We start from the raw sequence: 20,028 nt of genomic DNA, 5'->3' as shown, positions 1-20,028 counted from the left end.
ATTGATTATGGAACAGACAAGGATAGATAAAGAGCAGAAATAATCTGTTATTACTTAATGTTTTGTTGCAGATACATTATTTTCACTTTGTATAAAATTTTATTGCCATGGGAAAGTGAAGCCAGGGAGAGCTATAGTTGAAATATTTCTAAATACGGGTTTTTAGTCCTAATAAAGACACTCCCTTTCATGTTTGCTTTTTGTTTTCATTTCTGGAAATCATTCAATAGATGCTTTAATAATAATGTTTTGATAGTAGAATGATTTTAGTCAAAAGCCTTAACACTGTCCTGAAAGTACCTTTTAGTTGAAAAAGAAGCGAATAGGAAGAGTAGGGCAAGATGTATGAGTGAAGATCCAGGCAGATCATCTGGTTAAGCATGGGGGATTGAACCTTAAAAGACTTATGGGACCCTGAGCAATTTGCTTTATGTTGGTAATAATCACAACACCACTTATTCCTACTTCCCTTATTAACTTTCTCTGCATCACCGCTCTTTTTGAGTTCATCTATCTTAATGAAACATCCGTCTTCTGTCTTTCGTTCCTGCTTTGCATTTGAGACTTTATAGGGGATTGAAACTAGCTTCTCAGTTGGACATACGTACTAGCCAGAGGCTAACTTTGCTTCCAACTTAGACTCCATGCAATTTTCCCCATTAGGCGTTTGTTTCATTGTCTACATGAAAGCAATAAAACTTATCAGCTAGCTCAATCAAACACATCAGCTGGAAACATCTTCTTGCTGTGAATGAACAGACCAGTTCCAAAAAACAACAACAAAAAGACTTCCCTGGATTGTGCTGTGAAAACATTCTGGATCTACTGTTTGAACCTTTGACTCATTTTCATATCTGCATGTTTGTGTATTTCTAAAATTTAGTGAGTGCTGGAATTTTACAGAAGTAATTTCATATGGGTTTATATTAATGGAGGCATGGAATTGGAGGCATGAGTTTTAGGTGAATTTGGATTTATAGAAATAAGTATTTTATTCTATTTATATTGAATTTGAATGATAATTAAGTTTCCATTCTCTTTCTCATCCCAAGGGAAAATGTATTTAGGAGGTCTTTTCCATTCATCGAAGACACACTCTGAACACCAAATAGGGAGCATAATGGAATGGGTGGTATATTAAGAAAGTAGAAGGTGAGGGCTCAGGTGAACCATGAGAAGCCAGATCTCATCTTAAACAGACATCACCATCTGTATAAATGGGTACCAATCTGTTATTTCTTAGGGTAATTTGGGCCTTTTAATATCCCTGTTCGTTCCAAGCTATGCATATTCTCCTATAGATGGCTAAAGTGGTTTATGTATGGGACGATAAGTGGGAGAAGAAGTTTTCTACTTATACACATCATGATGATGTATTTGTGACACATTTTAGACTGTGATAGGTAGGAACCAAGTAAGTTTCCTTTTTATCAGGAACAATAAAGATTACTTTGTAACAATAATAATGATTTTAGTTGTTAAAAAACTAGCTTCTCTGAGGAAGATCATAGATCTCTCAGGCATGCACAACTGACCGTCCAAGCTTAAAGGATCATTTTGTACATGTGGAGGTGAATTTGACAAAGGACGCTCACTTCTACACACATGTGGGCACATCACGCAAGAGGAATTCAAAAACAAATTTCCTTGCAACCTTTCAGTTTATGGAAATGCCTTTTTATCAAAGAGCGTTTAGTTTTGTTTAGATCGAAGTCAATGAATAAGTATTTTTCTGACAAAAAAGAGACTTTAATTTTCTTTGAAATTTACAGTGACTCATTAAAAATCAATTTGACATTAAAATAAAATAAATTAATGAAAGGTCAATTTAGGATGGAAATAAGAATTCTAGGAGAGAGGCATTAGTCTTGTATTGAATGCTACAGCAAGGGTCTCCCACATTGAATTCCCCACTTCACTCATGCTTACCTGAACAATATAGTTTTGGTGATTGGCTCAAAGTACAGAGAAATTTATTACAATTGTGTTTATCATCAGCAATGTTTATATCCTATAGAGAAAACAGCATAGCATTCTTAGCTAAGGTGCAAACAGTACCATTTAATAAGCAGTAAATTCCTTCATGTTTTTTCTTTCCCTCAATGTCTGTCTCTATTATGTAGATATCATAGTCAGTATTTTGCTTCAAAATTAGTACTTTATCTACAAGTACAAAGGAGAAGTGGTATGTATAGAGTTGTGGGTACTTTAGTGAGATATACAAATTTTCCCATAAATTATTCTCCACAAATTCTTTTCCCCACAAATAAATGTTCTTGCTGTTTTAAACAACGTTTTGTACAAAGACCATGTGGTCTGTAGCAAAGTAAAGATACTTTTAATTTTTCTGAATTCATAAAAAATGAAATAATATCAATACATTAATTATAATGTTTAAAATCTTTAAATTATATGGACCGGTAAATTTTGTTGCCCCCTCTATTGGTTAGTTTTCACTTGAGAAGTAAAATCTGTCGAAAGTTGAAAAGAGTTAACTTTTGGTTGTGTACAAGATGATTTTTTTAAAGCACAAATAATTCATGCATGCAACTTTAGAGATCAAGCCTCTTGGAGGAACTTTATGGTTTGATAGGAGGGTGGTGGGGTTCTGTTTTATTTTTGTCTTTTAGCTAGAGGCATACAACATCATTTTCTGCCTGTAAAGAGTACTTAGAATTCGAAATTCAAAACATATCAAGGCTCACACTTCCTGTTGCCTTGCTAACCTATTTTCCAGGGTCATTTTCTTTCAAGTACAGTTAAAATTTTTCTCTGTCGAACTGAAGTATGTACCAGAGGCTCTTGGGATGTGAGTTCACCATTCCAGACTTTTATCTAGAGCAGGTAGCCTAAGTGAATTTTCCATCTTGTGAAACTCCTGCAGTGAGACCACAGAGGAGAAAATGGAGCTAAGTACTGACAGATGAGCCACAAGTCCTGATATTGTGAATTAGGGTTGTAGTTGGAAAAAATATATATAATTTGCTGATCTTAAAGGATATACCTTTCCAGGGTCTAAACTATTTACCCTTGCATTTCTGCTTTAATGCTTCTCACAGGAAGCAGGACTCAGTATCAATATTTCTCAGAGGATGTAACTCCTCACTATCCACCCCTATTTTCAGTTATTTTTATATAACAAATTGCAAATTCTGTTTATTCAAGATCACAACAGGAAAAAATAACTTATTGTAGATAAACTTCAATCCTCTCCTCCTGCTCCATTTTTTTTTCCTTTTTCAGTCTTTCTGTACAAGGCAACCAAGATATTCTAAATTTCTATTCCTTTGATTTATACTTAAGTAAACATTTTATTACTATTTTAAATTTTCAGAAACATAAGAAACAGAGTTGTGGAGAGTTAAGTGACTCCCTACTTTCAGACTTTGCATCTGGCTGCAAACTTCTAATTTTTTTTTTTTTTTGCCTTATATTACTTGGTCATACAATATTTTAATTTTGAATTAGCTGCCAGTGTCTTAGAAATCAAAAAACAATAGCTTCCATTGAATATTTGCATGAACTGGCAACATCACTCCATTTCTGAATAGTCACACACACACACACACACACACACACACATAACCTCTGGAGTCAATCCCTGTTACTCACTGGAGTTTGAATGATTCTCACTACTATCTATTATTCTCATCACTGGAAACCATGCCTTTGCTGCCATATTTCATCTTAATCCTCATTTAGCTTCATTTATTTATTTTTACTGCCTGTTTGTTTGCTGAAGTCATTTGAATTGGCTGAGCATCCTATAGGAAGGGCATAGGTGTTACAATTTTCTGCCAACTCTTATGAATTAATATATGCTACCTGGAGAGCTGTGTTTAGAATGATGCTGGGATTGTGTCTAGACTTAGCAAATGTGCCGTCACGAATTCTGTCTGCCAGAAGAGGCTGCAAGAACAGCCATACTAGGTAGAGCTGACATGCACTTGAGATTTGAAGGACAGAAAGGATGCCTGAAATAGTCCCATGACAGCAATTGGAAGAGAAGCTGATATTTACTGAGGACTTTTTTGTCACACATTAACATGCATTCATGGATTTAGGCTGCATAATAATCCTGTTAACCTCAATGTTCAGATAAGGAGCTGAGGTTCAAAATCTCATCTGATGTGATAAAACTAGTAAGTGGTGGTCTTAATTTTTAGCTGTGCATCTCTATTATATTATGTTTCCTTAGTGTTTTGAAAATTTTCACATCTTTTAGAGCAGCCAATGAAAAGCAGGTACCTCTAGCAGTGAACCCTTTAGGGAAATAAATGCAACTGCTCTCATTTATTGAGGGCTTACAATGTGCCTGTCACACTAATAGGTAGTTTATGCAGGTTATTTCATTCACTTCTACAATTTCCCAGTATGTAGGAAAGTATTATTATCACCACTTTATAGAAGAGAAAACTCAGGCCTCAGTGGCTTCCAATAAGGTATCCAAGATCACAGAACCAATAAATCACCCAGGCAGGATTTAAATCCTGAGGGATAATTTCTCAAATGGCTAGTTTCTATGCATGACACTGTTCAAAGTGCTGGTAGGAATGCATAACACAACCAGAGTTAAAACATTACAAACTTAATTTTGTCTGGGTCTAGTTCCTGAGAGTGCAAATGAGATCATAGGTAGCTCAATGGCTTGGCTCAAGTATCAAGTTTCAATTCTGATGCAGAAGTACAAAAGTCATTGGTGCCCTCATTTTAAAATTCTTCACTAACTAGTATATTTTTATGATTGCCTATCGGTCACGGTGAATCCCACTATTATGCACCAGTAAAAATAATGGAAGATTGAATTGGAGTGCATATAATTAATAAGAAATAATATTTCTCATAGGAAAATCTACTAAGAAAAATAAAAATAACAGAAATACATCAATGAAATTATGCTCCCACTTGATAAAAATGAAATTATATATGCATTATTTAATAAAGAAGAATTCAGTTTTTTAGGCCAGGAATTATCAAACTTTAGAGCATCACCCTTTGATCACTCCAATGGTACTATGACCACTTTTCTCTCTGAGTCATGACTTCATACAATTTTTGAATCATCCCCATAGCTCCCACTTCGTTTGGCAAATATATTCCATATGCATTTTCTGTCATGTGTCCATTAGAATGTTATATTGCAAAAATGTGATTTTTAAAGGACGGTCTCAGAGAATCTCCTTTGTTCTCACAAACAGAATGATATTTCTCACCAAATATTTCTTATGTTTTTCTAGAAAGCCACCCTCTTTATCTGGTATAGAAATAATCCCTTTACAGTAGAGTTTATCAATAATTTCTAAGAAAGCTTTAACAAACATTTCTTGAAAATTTATGTGAAATACATTCCTCTGTGTTAGGAGAATAATTGCTATCTCCATTCACAAGCAAATAAGTAATGTCTATAGTTGCGTTACATCAGTTCTTATTTCTTTAAAGTTGAACATTGCGCTCACATGATTATGTAAGTATTAAGTTTTCTTAATGAAACATTAAAATGCAAATACTAAATAAAACTTTACAAAATGACATAAGTAAAAGTAAATTGATAGTTCATAATGCTATAGCACTAATGCATTATTCAAAGGTCTGAATAACATAGAAAAGTTTTTATCCTCAAAGAATGTACCATTTAAAGTGAGATACCAACATATAAATATGAAGATAGGTATTTTGTAGTAAATGTTCTGAAAGAAGAATAGACTCATAACAAAATATTTTGCAAAGATACATTCCTGAGATTTGGCAAGCTGGAAGAATTGCCCACATTTTAAAAAATTTATTTATTTTGATTCATTGTACACAAATGGGGAACAGCTATTGTTTCTCTGGTTGTACACGAAGTAGAGTTGCACCAGTTGTACAATCATACATGTACATAGGGTAATAATGTTTGTCTCATTCTGTTATTTTTCCTTCCCTCACCCACTCCCCACCCCTCTTTTTTCTCTATACAATCCATCCTTCCTCCATTCTTACCTCCCTCCCACCACCCATTATGTATCATTATTTGCTTATCAGAGCAATTATTTGGCCTTTGGCTTTTTGGGATTGGCTTATCTCACTTAGCATCATATTCTCCAACCTCATTCATTTACCCGCAAATTGCCCACATTATAATTTCACTTAGTCAGTGAGAAACAGTAGAAAAAGGAACAAAAACCCATGTGAGTCTTTCACCAATGACTGGACAAAAAATGTAGAAAAGGAAAATATGGACTGAAAAGTTGAATTCTTGTACACAAGATCTTGGTTAAGAGGAGAAATTTTATTAATTTAATCATAAAATATGTTGCTCTTAAATATCTTATTAGGAAAACAGATGAAGATTTTGCTGGATTTTTCAGTAACTGACTGTTAAGATATTATGAGTGAAAATTGACATGGCAGTCTCAAAAGTTACTGAATAAGTTAAAGCTCTGTTTGGTTTAAAAAATAATCTATTTCGTTCATTGTGGAGTATATCAATGATAATAACCAAAAAAATAAACACTTTAGAATCTGCTATAAATTTCTAGCTAAAAGAAGTATAATCCACAATAATTTTATAAATCATCTATGCTAGAACTTTTGTTTACAATAAAAATAGAACTTTTCTAATGCAGAGCACTGGAACATATCAATATCAAAATTATGAATTTTATTAATGAAACATTAAGTTTGAATACAAATGGCAATGAGCATTGAAATTATACATATATGTGTATATATATATGTGTGTGTGTGTATGTATATAAACATACACACTAATTTGAGAATTTTATTACTTTGATTTCCTGAAAAGATGAATTTTCAAAAATTGCATAATTCTTGCTTCATACTTGCTTCCTTGGTTTGCATGTCAAATGCAGTCATTCTTTTGTGGTATGACTATGACTGTGGTCTCCATTCATAAACAAACATTGATTTTCTACAGTGATGATGATAACTACCACTGTAACCAAGGGAAGTAGGATAATGCCTCTGAACTTGAAGAATCTGGAATATTTTGTGAATATGTGAGTGTCAGAAAGAATACATAAAATATAGTTTGACTACTTATTCCACCAACACTCATTAAACAATTAGTGGAACTCTGGCTCAGACCTAGAAATGATAAAATGAATCTACTCTTCCTCATAAAAGGGCTATGAAGTCATTCCAAAAAGCATTTCAGGGATTCAGAGAAAGTGGAGCTCCTTCAAATACAAGATTTCAAATGCTTAAAGATTAGGACAATATTTTAAATAAACATTAAATGATGGTTGACAATCGGTAGACTTTTTTGGCCATTTTTCTGTGTATTCTTATAAACCATTTTTAGAGTCACTGGAATCCTTTTTCATATTCTTTGTGTAAAACTATTTTGCTTTCCATATTTCCTCTTCTTCCTTGTTTATTTCTCCATGGTTATGAACATTTTGTATCAGCCTTTAGCATCAATGTTCCTGAACTACAGCAATATAAGATGGTGATATGATGCTGAGGCTTAGCAGGGGGATTAGATATTGAAATCATGTCCAAATCAGATAGCTTACATCAGAAGAAGGGTGCAAGAATAAAGGTTTTGTCACAACTTGTCATTAATGTGAATGTGGATTTTCACCAGCTCTTGGATAACAAGTTATTTTTTAGAGAAGTTGTCTATAACACAATTGCATTTATCAGTGTATTTTCTTCTCTCCCAGGATTGTGTTTGTCTTTTTTAATATGAGCTTTTGTTATCTATTGCTGTAAAGCAATTTGTTTCTTTTTGAAATAGCAGGGATGGGACCTTAAGCTCTTGAATACAGTTCTGCTTTCCTATCCTTTGTTCCTTGGATCCATTAGGGCAAGCTTGGTTTCTGACTATTTCAGTAACTCTATGTCCCTTCATACATTAGTCCTAATGCTACTGCTAACAGTGGATTATGAATATAGCTTCAGATAACGGATCTGTCTTTGGTCTGATCATAACACTGTATTTACAGTCATGGTGGAATCATGAATAAAAGGGAAAAAAACAAATATTCAGACAGAATAGGTCTTAGAACTTCAGTATTTTTAAAAGTCTGCTGAAGCAAATTCAAAATGGATAGGTGCCAAAACTAGGCCTCAGTTCGTTATTTAAAGCAAATGACTCAAACTGTTGATTTTTCTGCCACAGGGGAATGTCAACACTTGTAAAGAAAAAGATATTGACTTGAAGCAAATGAGTCAGAAGGCCACATCAAAAGCCATTCTATGGTTAAGTGAAAGCTTGATGAAGAGTGGCTTTTCGACTTATGAAACAGTAAATTTGACTTTATGGACTGGGGAGTTACACAGTTCTTATCAAAGACAGGTACTGACTTTATTGATTTTTGTATTAACATCTTGAATCTTCACAATAATACTATAAAATAAGTACAGTTATTATCCTCTTCATTTTAAATAAGGGAAAACATAGCCACCACCGAGTTCAATTTTTTGAGAGCCATGATGTTATTAAGTAATAGAAACTGATTAACACCTGTACAGTCTGGTTTCTGTCTGCTTTAAACCATTTCACTAAATGACACATGTAACCTTTTAAAAACATCAAATAATGTAGTCTAAACATTTTATTCTTAGATTGGACTGATAATTTAATAAATCATACTTAATTCTTATGAATCCGTGACCGTAAGAATAAGGAAGGATATTATTATTATAGGTCAAGAAACCAAAATTCAAATTCTATAATGACTAAGGGCACACAGTGTTAAGAACCTTGCTTTACAGTGTTTTTTCTAAACTTACATGGTTACTAGTGCCATGCCAAGTCTTTTTACAGGGTTAGCGCAGCAAAGAAAAAATATATTTAAGACAATAGGAATTGTGATGAAGTTGTGGTTTTTTTAGGCAGACAAGTGTACAAATGCAAACATGGTACACAGAGACTGTCTATTCTCTGTAAGTCACTATATTCCAGCATTATGCATTTTTTTTTTTTTTTCCGTACTGGTGATTGAACCTAGGGGCACCTAACTGCTGAGACACATCACCAGATCTTTTTATGAAAATGTCACAGCCTCTGCTGACACTTCATTTAAAATAGCTTTCACATCCACCATGACTCCCTGGCCTCTTATTCTGTTAATAAAATTTGATATCTTTATGAGTACCTTACCTGTAATATATGGTTGCTTGTCTTTTCTGTTAAATATGAGTAAGTGTAGTGAAGGCAGTCTTTGGTTTAGTGTTGTATCCCCAACTTCTAATGTACAACCTAGAGCAGGTGTCCAAAAGCCCACTGTGAATGGACTGAATCCGTGAAATCATTCTGACCAGATGCCTCTTGGTTACTACCTGGATTTCATAAGAATCTACTGCAGAACCAGGCATCTTACCCAGTAGGCAAGCTGACTCCACACCACAGCATTTCAGACTTAAGAAAAACAATTTAGAAAACTAAATTAATCGTATTGTTTTACATGTTGCTAAATCATTACTTGTAATAAGTATATTAAGTCTGCAGAATGAGTAGAGTTATGTATCTTCTAACTTACAGGGTGTGATAGGCTGTTAAGAAGGAATCGTAATTCAACAAACTAGTTATTCAAATATGATTTGTTATACTAATAAAATGTACAAATGAAAATGCATCCTAGGAACTTTTTAAAAATCACAAGGAAACTAACTTATTTTTTAAAAACAAGATAACAATCAATCCTCATTCAAGCCCCAAAATATTTTTTAAATGATAATGTATCCAAAATTGACTTATGCTCCAAAAATAAACCTTCTCAAGAAGAGCTGCTTGCAATATAGGTGAGAATGACTTACTTTTCCCCTGGGAGAAATGGAGAAACAGATAATAGAAGAAGGATGTTCTCTTTTTATTGGGTTCAATCTTCTGACATTTAGATCAGTGTATTCATGACCATTTACAAAATAAAGCAACATCATAGCTACTGAGGATGAAAAGGAGTTGATAACTGTAAGATCTTTAATCACAGAACATAACACCTACAAAATATTCACTCTTTTTCCAATGTATACAATAGTACATTCTACAGTGACAAAAGTCAGCTTTAGAATTCAATGTCATACTGAAATTTTAGTAATATCTGGGTGAACTTTAAAATCCAGCATGCAAAGCAATATTTATAGTATGATCTCAATAAAAGTCATTGCATTTTATAACATCCAACCATATTTATGTTGTAATTTATTTCTTAGCTTAAGGTCTTTTTATTCTTTAACACAATTCACTAATGAAAAAGCAAACAGAGAAAAATGATATCATAATTGACAATTTTTTTTATTTCCAATAAAGATTTTATGTGATTTAAAATTTGTTATGAGTTCATTCTTTCCCATATTGTTTTTCAACACACATTCTCAAGTACCTATACTTTGCTAGGCCCTGTTTACAGGCCAGGGATGCTGTGGTCACTAAGATGTCCCGATTCTCCCCTACTGGGGCTTTCATGGAAATGTATAGTCAACAAGTCAACTGATAAGAGTTTATTGTCTGAAGAGCTAAAAGATACACTGAAACCAGGATGAGACCCTCACAGGCATATAAAGCACAATGTCTCTGAGGCCTAAGATGAGAATAAGCTCTGCTTGAGCAGATAAGGAAGGTGAGCAGAGCAAGCCATAGTGAGGCTAGAGGGATGTGGGAGTCTGGCAGGGCATCACAGAGCTGGATTCCGATGTTATATGCTTCTGCTAAGTTTTTAGTTTTCCTGTTCTAGATATATTCTGTATTTTTAACAATTTAGTTGAAATATATATCCATGTTATTTAAAAGGTGTCAAAATGTCACAAAAAAATGTATTGAGGCAGTTAGAATAGCAGAAGAAAAAACCTTAACGATGCATTATAATTGCAATGTGTCAATGCAGGTGCATTTGGCAGTGAGCAGAGATTGAAACTCATAACCACATCAGAGTGGATTAATAACTTAAAAACTAAATCCTCTAAACTTTCCGTTAGTTAATTTTTATAATAAGGTAAATGAAAAGAAACATGTTATTTATTCCCTTTGTAAACTGCAGGGACCTCTTTATATCTTTTGTTTCAAAATTCCTATTGGCTGTAATTATGCTTTTTCTATTGTGATGTGATTTCAGATCACTAATAAACTGAGATTATGTATATTGATAGTTTTCCTAACAATGTACAATAAAAAGTAAGTGACTGGTTATTACTTAAAGAAAGAATTGTGTATTCTGGAAACCCTTCCATAAATCAGTAAATGATCTGTTTAAATTTTTAAGTTCATTTTTAAGTTTTGTATTTACTTTTAATTTTTTGTTTGAGTTTCTTCAATATTCTGTATCTGAACACTTTGTAGATAAACAACTTGCAAAACATTACATGGTGTTTAAATTGAGTCATTTGATGGAGCAAGCCTTAGGATTAAGAATAAACATTCCTTTTGGTCTACTTTTTGGCATATGAATAACTAAAACCAAAAATTGTAATTACTACCTAAATGTATTACTGCAAGGTAAAGTAAGATTTTAAAATTATAGTTAGGGAGATTAATGTTTTTGATGTTAGTTTATAGAAATCTCTGGAATTTTATTTTATTTTAAGTATATCTCTTTAATTCACACAAAAAATTATACACATTTATGATGTAGCATGTGATGTTTCAATACAAAATACACATTGTATGATGTGTAAATTAGGGTAAGCTTATTTGTCTTCGCAAACATTTATAATTTCTTTGTGGTAAAAATTACAAAATTCTTTTTCCTAGCATTTTGAAATATCCAATATATTACTGTTTTCCATGGTTACCCTACTCTGCAATAGAACACAGAAACTCTCTTCTTTAACTGTAACTTAGTATATGTTGACTAACTTTTCACCATCCTTTCCACCCTACTACTTTCTCTAGCCTCTGGTAACCATTATTATTTTCTAAATTTCTATGAAGTCATCTTTTTTAATATTCAAGCATGAGTAAGACCATGTGGTTTTTGTCTTTTCTGTAAATGGCTTATTTCACTTAACATAATAAACTTTAGTTCATGTTGTCACAAACAACAGGATTCTATCCTTTTTTCCAGATTTACTACATTCCATTGTGTAATATAGCATTATCTTTATCCATTTACTAGTTGATATGTAAATTATTTCCATTTCTTGACTAGTATGAATAGTGCTGCAGGAAATATAAGCATGCAGAAGTCATTTTGACATATTGGTTTCATATCCTTTGGACATATATCCAGCAGTGAAACTGGTAGATCCCATGGTAGTGCTATTTTTAATTTTTTGAGGTGTCTGTTTTCCATAATGGCTATACTAACTTGCATTCCCATCAATGGTTTGAAAGATTTCTCTTTTCTCCACATCCTTGTCAGTACTTGCTTTCTTGTGATTTTGATAATGGTTTTCTAACTAAAGTGAGATGATATGTCATTGTGGTTTTGGTTTTTCAATTTCCTGATGATTTAGGATGTTGAGCATTTTTTATCATATACCTGCTTACTGTTTGTATGTATTCTTTTACGAAATGTCTACATAAATTCAGTGGCTGTTTTCAGTCACCTTATTTTTTTTTCTTATTTTTTATTTTTGCAATTGAGTTGTTTGAGTCTGAGACAGTCTTAAATATTCTGTCTCAATCCTTTGTAGATGAGGTTTACAAATATTTTCTTTGATGCCTTGGGTTATCTCTTTACTCTGTTGACTGTTTCCTTCGCTGTAAAGAAACTTTTTTGTTTTAAACAACCCCAGTTCTGGAATTTTAAATGCTTGGAACATAATGATAGTGAAGCAAATTTAAACTTTAAAGTTAACGCACCTGTAGATGATAATTTTTAATAACTGTGTTGGGAAAATGAAATGAAAATACCTGATCTACTTTCTGAAAGCACTATTCAAGATATTATTTTTTTCAAAAATGGCATTATAGATCATTTCTTAAATATGTATGATACCTGAAAGTAGCTGGGTTCATCTCCATTAAACACTGATACATTTATGAACAATTGGTGCAATTTTAATTGAAAGCAATGGCCTTTACTTCCACATTTTTATTTATCAGGACTGGCTAAGATCTGCGTGTGCTTCTTTATATTGGATTCCTTTTGATTCTCATTCATACACAGGGAGTTGCTACAGTAACGAAACATGTGAGAGCCAGGAGTAGGTTACTTCTCTTGGTTTATAAGCCAAACTTAAAAAGTGTCACTATCTATATTTGGTAGCTAATTAATTGTCCTAACTATTTAGCATCATGACCTAAATGTGGAAGAGCTGGGTAGCAAATAAAGGAATGTGAAATTACATCCAAGATTTTGACCATATTTTCTCATTAACTTTGCTAAATTTCACTACTGAATGTAATGACATACTGAAGAAAGCTATTTTTTTTTTCCTCTTTTAGTGACTTCAAATCAAAGAGCTAATTTTTTTTTTTTTTTTTTTTTTTTTGGTTCAGAGCACAGCAGTTGCGTATTCACAGACAGTTTTGTATAGTCAACTGTCTTTTTTCCTGAATACATTATTACTGAAATAGTAATGTCTGGGGTACCCGATCAGTTTTCCTTTCCCTCTGATGTGCAGAAAGATGTTAAAGACTCTGAAGCAGCTCATCTTCTCCACTCGCTCGGGAGCATTAAAAGAGGGCATTGAAGTATGGCCAATTTTATTTTCTGATGCGGACTCCTGCCGGTCAGGAAATAGGTCAAAATCTGCTGACCTTCTGTGAAGAATTTCTTCTGGTGATCAGATAGGAATGGCTTTTGATGGTGGTTCTGTGAGTTAGGAGTCCAGCGAGTGGAAGTCAACACTGCTTGAGGTATTTGGTATGGAGCATAAAAGATGAACTTATATAAAATTAAGTTATACCAAAATTCCCAACAGAATATATCCAGCCCACTTCAATCAACCAGTGTGTTGAAACTAAAGTTCTAGAGATAATCTTTCCAGAGAGTTAGAGTCTTTGAAAGTTAATATGTATTTTGAAATGGTTATATCTTAGGAGAAATTAGAAATATAATTCAATTCAAGAAAGAATCTGACCTATCTTCTTATCTCATCAAATGTTATAATCCACAAATGTTAGTTTTGTGCACATGTATACTATTTAGGATTGCTATCTAGGCCAATAAGTATTAATAAATGGAAGGAATAAAGCCAAGGAAAATTTAGCCTGAATATAAAAAATTAATAACACTAAAAATTATTGGCTTTTTAATTGCTTCCCAGAAGATGTGGCAAAAACTCTACTCCTAGGGTCATTTAAGGAGGCTGACTTGAACAAAATACTCAGACAGTGGATTAGGCTAGCTAATAAGTTTTGGCCCTCTCCAATTCCCAAGCACTGTTGATTGCACATCGAATGTCACAGTTATCACTTTAGTAAGTCCAGAGAAGGGCAAAACTCTTTATAATCCACAGAGGGATTTTATTGTTGCTATTATTATAACATCCCTCATTGTGAAACTAATGGGAAAAGGCACAAATTACAGACATTTAGCAAGGCGAAATAGTCTCCTTTTCTATTATTCTCCCTTATTAACTACTAATTTCCCTTTCCCTACTCACATTAACCCTGCCTGACAGTCTCTAGGAATTAAAGTGTCAATTAGGCCCCAACTCCTATGCATTGCAAAGGTACATTCTACAGGCAGCAGATCTGCTGTGAGTCCAGGACCAGAAGAAACTGACCCCGTCCTTTTGGAGTTTGGTGGTAAGCCTTTGAAGCTTACCCTCAGATAAGCGGCAAGAACCTTGGGTTCTTCGGATAATTTACGCTTAGAACAAGAATGAAGGAAGAGATTTAGCTATTCAGAGGAGGCTGGAGTCAGAGGGCACTAAGCCAGGTGTTTCTGTCACTGAAGAGCTGTAAGCATGGAAGTAGCAAAGCAGACTTCCTGAATAATTCATCACTGCCCTGCACTCTTCTGAGGCCATACTCTTATTTATAAACATAGATTATACTGTTATTGATTGCAGTCCTCACAGAGGCATTTCATTAACTGCATGGATTGTCTGCATACACGTTGTTCCTTGAGAGTTTCCTTGTATTCCAACAGAAATTTATAGTCAAAGTAAAATTAAATTGTCTAACAATTGTGACTTGTTCTGAGATCAGGAAGGGATTTGGAAATGGATTTTACTAGATATGCAGATCATTCTATCATTTTATTCCATTAATTGGACTGTGATACAGAAGTGTGATAAACAGCACCATAGAAAAATACTCTTCCTGGGATTCTCTCTACTTACCGCACTTGCCAGTCTTGTTCCAGTTGGACTGTCTGAAATTTCAAATAAATTCTTCCCCAGAGACTTGGGTTTCAGAGATGCTTAAAATATCTAATTGACTAGGAAAATTGTGTAACTGCTCCACAAACTAGCTCCTAACTGCATGAACTGAAAGGATGAGATTTTCATTGTAACTAGGACTGTATTGGTGTTCAGAAGGAAATCCAGAGGCTGACTCAGTAGAATAACTTATTTTCTGATGCTCTGGTGAGCAGAAGTAGCCTCCCTACAGGCACATACCTGTAATTGCAACAGGATGGGAGGCTGAGGCAGGAGGATCATGAGTTCAAAGCCAGCCTCAGCAAGTGAGGTGCTAAGCAACTTAGTTGAGGACTGGGGATGTGGCTCAGTGGTCCAGTGCCTCTGAATTCAATCCCCATTAATCCCACCCCCCAAAAAAGTGACCCGGAATGATTTTTGTGAATCATGCCACAGTAGCTGATTCAAATGAATTGCTATTTTACATTTGATTAAAACACAATAGCATGAAGGATACCACAGACTGAATGTTGAATTTAAATCACAACCCTGAGATAAGAATAGCATGGACCTAACAAGATTGGATTTTTAATCAAAACTGTGATATGAAGGCAATTTTCTACTGCAGGGAAGGAAACACATAAAACTTTTGGAGTTTTTGTTATTGTGTTTTGTTGTTGTAGATGATGACTCGCTAGTTTGAAATTTGGGAAGGTAAAGAAAAATGAATCATAACAACTCAGAGGAGTAGAGTTTCCCAGATGGCAGAGATGCACACCTCAGGAGTCTCTTCAGAATGTCTCTGAGCTGGATAGGTATTTTGAGAATGGAAAAAATAGGAAACAATTCACATCAAGCACTTTGCTCATTTGCATTGTTGCAACTGTGCAAAAAATTATTGGAAAAAAGAAACAAGAAACCAGATAAAGTCCCTCTTCTAAAAAAAGAAAATATTTTGTTGAATAGTTTAGTTTCATTGATATAATTGTTTCATTTTTTTCCAATAACAAGTATAATTTTCCCCTTTGAACTTTTTTCTTAGAGTTGATACTGAATGAATCAATTCTCTCTCTCTCTCTTTCTCTCTCTCTCTCTCTCTCTCTCTCTCTCTCTCTCTCTCTCTCTCTCTCTCTTTCTTTTGTTACTTGGGATAGAAGCCAAGGGGTATTTTACCATTAAGTTACATCCCCAGTGCTTTTAATTTTTTTTTTTTTTTTTTTTTTTTTGAGGTAGTGTCTTGCTAAATTGCTTAGGTCCTCAAAATTTGCTGCAGTTGACTTTCAACTTGTAATCCTCCTGCCTCAGCCTCCTGAGTCACTTGGATTACAGGTCTGTGCTGTCAAACCCAGTTTCAGTGAAGTAATTATCTAAAAAGATATATTGTCATATGTTAGGCAAAAGTCAAAACCAAACCAAAACAAACAAGCAAACAAAAGCAACTTACCACCTGCCTATTTAGTTATATTTCTCTGATTTTCTTAAAAACTCTAAAAAATGTTTAAATACATTAGAAATCACAATATTTAAAAAAAAAAAAAATTCTCCCATTTCCAGGACCCAGACTGATTTCTCTGACCTTCATTATTTCCTACTTATGATCCAAGAATTCACTCTATGACTTTCTTTTTGTAAATTCCATTATATTTTAAGAAGTACTGTGATGGTCCGCACATACCAGTGGAGTGCCAGAGGTGACAAATCACAATGGCTCCAAGTTATGTCAGTTCTGGCTTAAAGGGTGCAAACAGTGAATCTTTTCCCTTGCAAGAAATTCTGAACTCTTTTGCAGGGTTTAGTATATCTCTATAGTGTTCTCCACTGTTCTGGTTTGCCCGGGACTCCCTAGATTACCAGAGTCTTGTGTCTCAGGGTCTCAATTCCAGACAAATGAGAACAGTTGCTAGGCTGATTTCCCTCTCTAATATTCCCCACTCAAATCTCTCCCTTCCTTTCAATAATTTCCAGTTTTGTGATACTGAAGCAATCTTTTAACTTTGCCAATCTTCACTTCCTTTGATCTTGAAACAGGAATGTTAATGACTTCTCCTTTTCCTGGTTCTTTTGAAGACTCAAGATAGTGTCACTGGGCCAGTGTCTGGCTTATTATTCATGGAGTGATACTCTTCCTCATTTGGAGTTTGATATTGCTAATTCACACTAGGATAATTTTAATGTGGTAGTTTATGCATGTGGTAGTTTATGCACTTTTCCTAAAAATTATAGTTTTAGCAAAACATAAAAAAAAAAAATAGAAGGCAAGTCCCATTGACATTTTCATAAACTTTCAACAAAAAATATTTATTTCAGAGATATCCTGGTCAGTTTGGGCTGTTGTAAAGAATACTAGAAGCTGGGTGACTTAAACAACAGAAATTTATTTCTCACTGTTTTAAAATTTGGGAAGTTCAAGATACAGGTGCTAGAAAATCAGGTGTCTAGTGGGTGCCCTCTACCTGTTTATAGAGAACCATTTCTCTGTTGTATCCTCACTGGCAGAGAAAAGAGAGACAGTGACAGAGAGAAGGAACAGAAAGAGGAGGATGTGAGGGAGGAAAACATTGATTCTCTTTTGTTCTTATAAGACACTAATTCCATTTGCAAGGGCCCCATTCTCATGACCTAATTATCTCCAAAGATCTCATTTCCAAATACATTGCAATGGGGATTTAAGGATCAACAAATGATATTTTGCTAAACACAAACATTCCAACTTTCAGTCCACTATATTATGAGTTACATCAATCTTCCAGACAAGAATAAATAGACATTTTGTTCATTAGCTTAGGATGTATGGAGCAAAATGAAGAAACATATGTATTTACTTTCTTTGGGCCTAAAATAAGAACTAGTATCTAAACTATTGCAATTTGACTGTCAAAAATATTACTAGACATAGTGAAAGAAATTATAAATTATAAGAACTTGTATGTGATATACTCAGGAAAGATATTTTAATTATCAGTACTTTAGAAAAAAAATGTTAAGATTCTGACATTCAGTTACCTTTGTACGAAGTTTACTTTTCAAATCGCTCCATTTCATTTGGCGTCTAAACTCATCCACAGATGCTTTATGATTTTCTGGTTTTAATTAATGTCAACCCCCAGGTTGCAGTGAGAGTTGTTTTATTTTCCTGCCAGAGCCCAGACTGAGAGAATTATGCTGGCAGTGAAGAAATGATGATGCCCATGAAGATTTCAAAGTAAAATTTCAAACTTCCCTAAGATCCACATCTATTTATGTGTTAAATTTAAAGTTTTCTTTTGGTAAAAGACCTTTCTAGTCATCAGAAAAATGTATTTAATAAATATTTTACTTAAAATTGACCATATTAATAATCATATTTCTATTTCATTAATTCAAATGCATTGCTATTTAATTAATTTACACTAATTTGCATGACAAGTTTATTTTCCATTTTCTATTCAATAAAATGAATTTTTCAGAGTTATAACTTATCTTTTCATGATCTTGTGTGAGCTTGAAATCCAGTAGAGTTGACCCGAGTTATAGGTCAGTGCTTTGATCAGATCCATGCCATCTCAGAGTCTTAGAAAATTACTTATAAGCTACTAGGTGAAAGGGAAATAAATTGCCATTAATATAATCTATATCCATTCATTTAAATTTATTTGAGTAACTGGACACAGTGGTGCATGCCTGTAATCGTGGCCACTTGGGAGGCTGAGATAGGACTATTCCAAGTTTGAGGCTAGTCTCTCTACAATTTAGCCAGACCCTGTCTCAAAGTAAAATTTAATAGGTCTGGTTAGGTAGTTCAGTGGTAAAGCATTCTTGGGTTCAATCCCCATACCTAAATAAACAAATAAATAAATGAGACTAGTTAGTATATGTATGTCATAAAGACGTGAATGTTTCAAAAATGCATAAAAGAAAACCTAGCTCTAAAGAAATTGTCAATTTAGTGGAGTTACCCCCCCACCCCCACCCGACCCCTTGAGGTGTGTGGTACTGGGGATTGAAACTAGGACTTCATGCATGCTAAGAAGGGTTCTACCGCTCAGCAGTGTCTCTAGCTCTGTATATTACATGAATCATGAGAGCAGTAAGTAACTTAAGTAAAATATGTTCAAAGTGTTGGGACAAGGAGAAAGTAAGGGAAGGCTGGAGATATGATGCTGATGACATCTATTAATACTGAGGAAGAAATATGTTCATTCATTCAATCACGAATGTTTATTAATACACGTAGGGCATTGATCAAAGTACCAGAGATGTAGGGAAGAATAGAAATGATAAGCAACTTATTTTATAAAGCAAAAGTATTAAAGAGATAAAACATTGTAAAGTAATTATTTAACAGATAATACTAAACAGTCTGTGGAGCACTGTTAGAGAAAGAGGCAAGGGGGGTGTACTATGTAGGCCATATTCTTAAAGATACAATATTTAATCTGCGATCTGAAGGATGAAATTGGGTAGTCATGTGAGAGTCAGGAAGGTGAATATTCCAGGCAGAAAGAAGAGCAAGCCAAAAACTGAAGCAGGCTTATGTTTGTCAATTGTGTTAGCATTTATTTTGGGGTCGAAGGTATAGACAGCATTTAGCATTTATGCAAAGGCCAAAGGAGATTTATGTTGCTTTTACAAATTATTATTCTCACAAAATAACTTCCTTCTGTTTGTTATTTCAGAGTGAATCAAATGTTTTACTTATTTTTTGTACAGTTCTTAGTATTCTGGATATTTCCTTTAGGGCATCTAGCTTCTGTCAACAGTGAATAATTCCTCAGCAAATACAGAGGGAATAAGGGGACTGCCCCTGGGACTTAAAGAGAGGATGACTTAAAAAAAAAAATCATCTAATGG

At 34.0% G+C, this 20,028-nt stretch overlaps 1 protein-coding gene across 9 annotated transcripts in view; it reads left to right on the top strand.

The window, feature by feature from the left end:
• Positions 1–20,028, top strand: part of Pcdh9 (protocadherin 9) — an 866,304-nt gene that overhangs the window by 54,041 nt on the left and 792,235 nt on the right. For 3 of the 9 annotated variants that reach the window (XM_047552459.1, XM_047552453.1, XM_047552451.1), the window contains exon 3: positions 8,126–8,302. The exons of the other annotated variants lie outside the window; for them this stretch is intronic. In XM_047552459.1, the coding sequence (XP_047408415.1) occupies positions 8,126–8,302 (177 nt within the window). The remainder of the gene's footprint in view (positions 1–8,125; positions 8,303–20,028) is intronic. 9 annotated transcript variants of the gene reach the window in all.

This window comes from Sciurus carolinensis, chromosome 5 (assembly GCF_902686445.1).
Source record: "Sciurus carolinensis chromosome 5, mSciCar1.2, whole genome shotgun sequence".
Classification (NCBI taxonomy): domain Eukaryota; kingdom Metazoa; phylum Chordata; class Mammalia; order Rodentia; family Sciuridae; genus Sciurus; species Sciurus carolinensis.
Note: the sequence above shows the minus strand (reverse complement) of the source record. Positions and strands in the feature narration are given on the sequence as shown.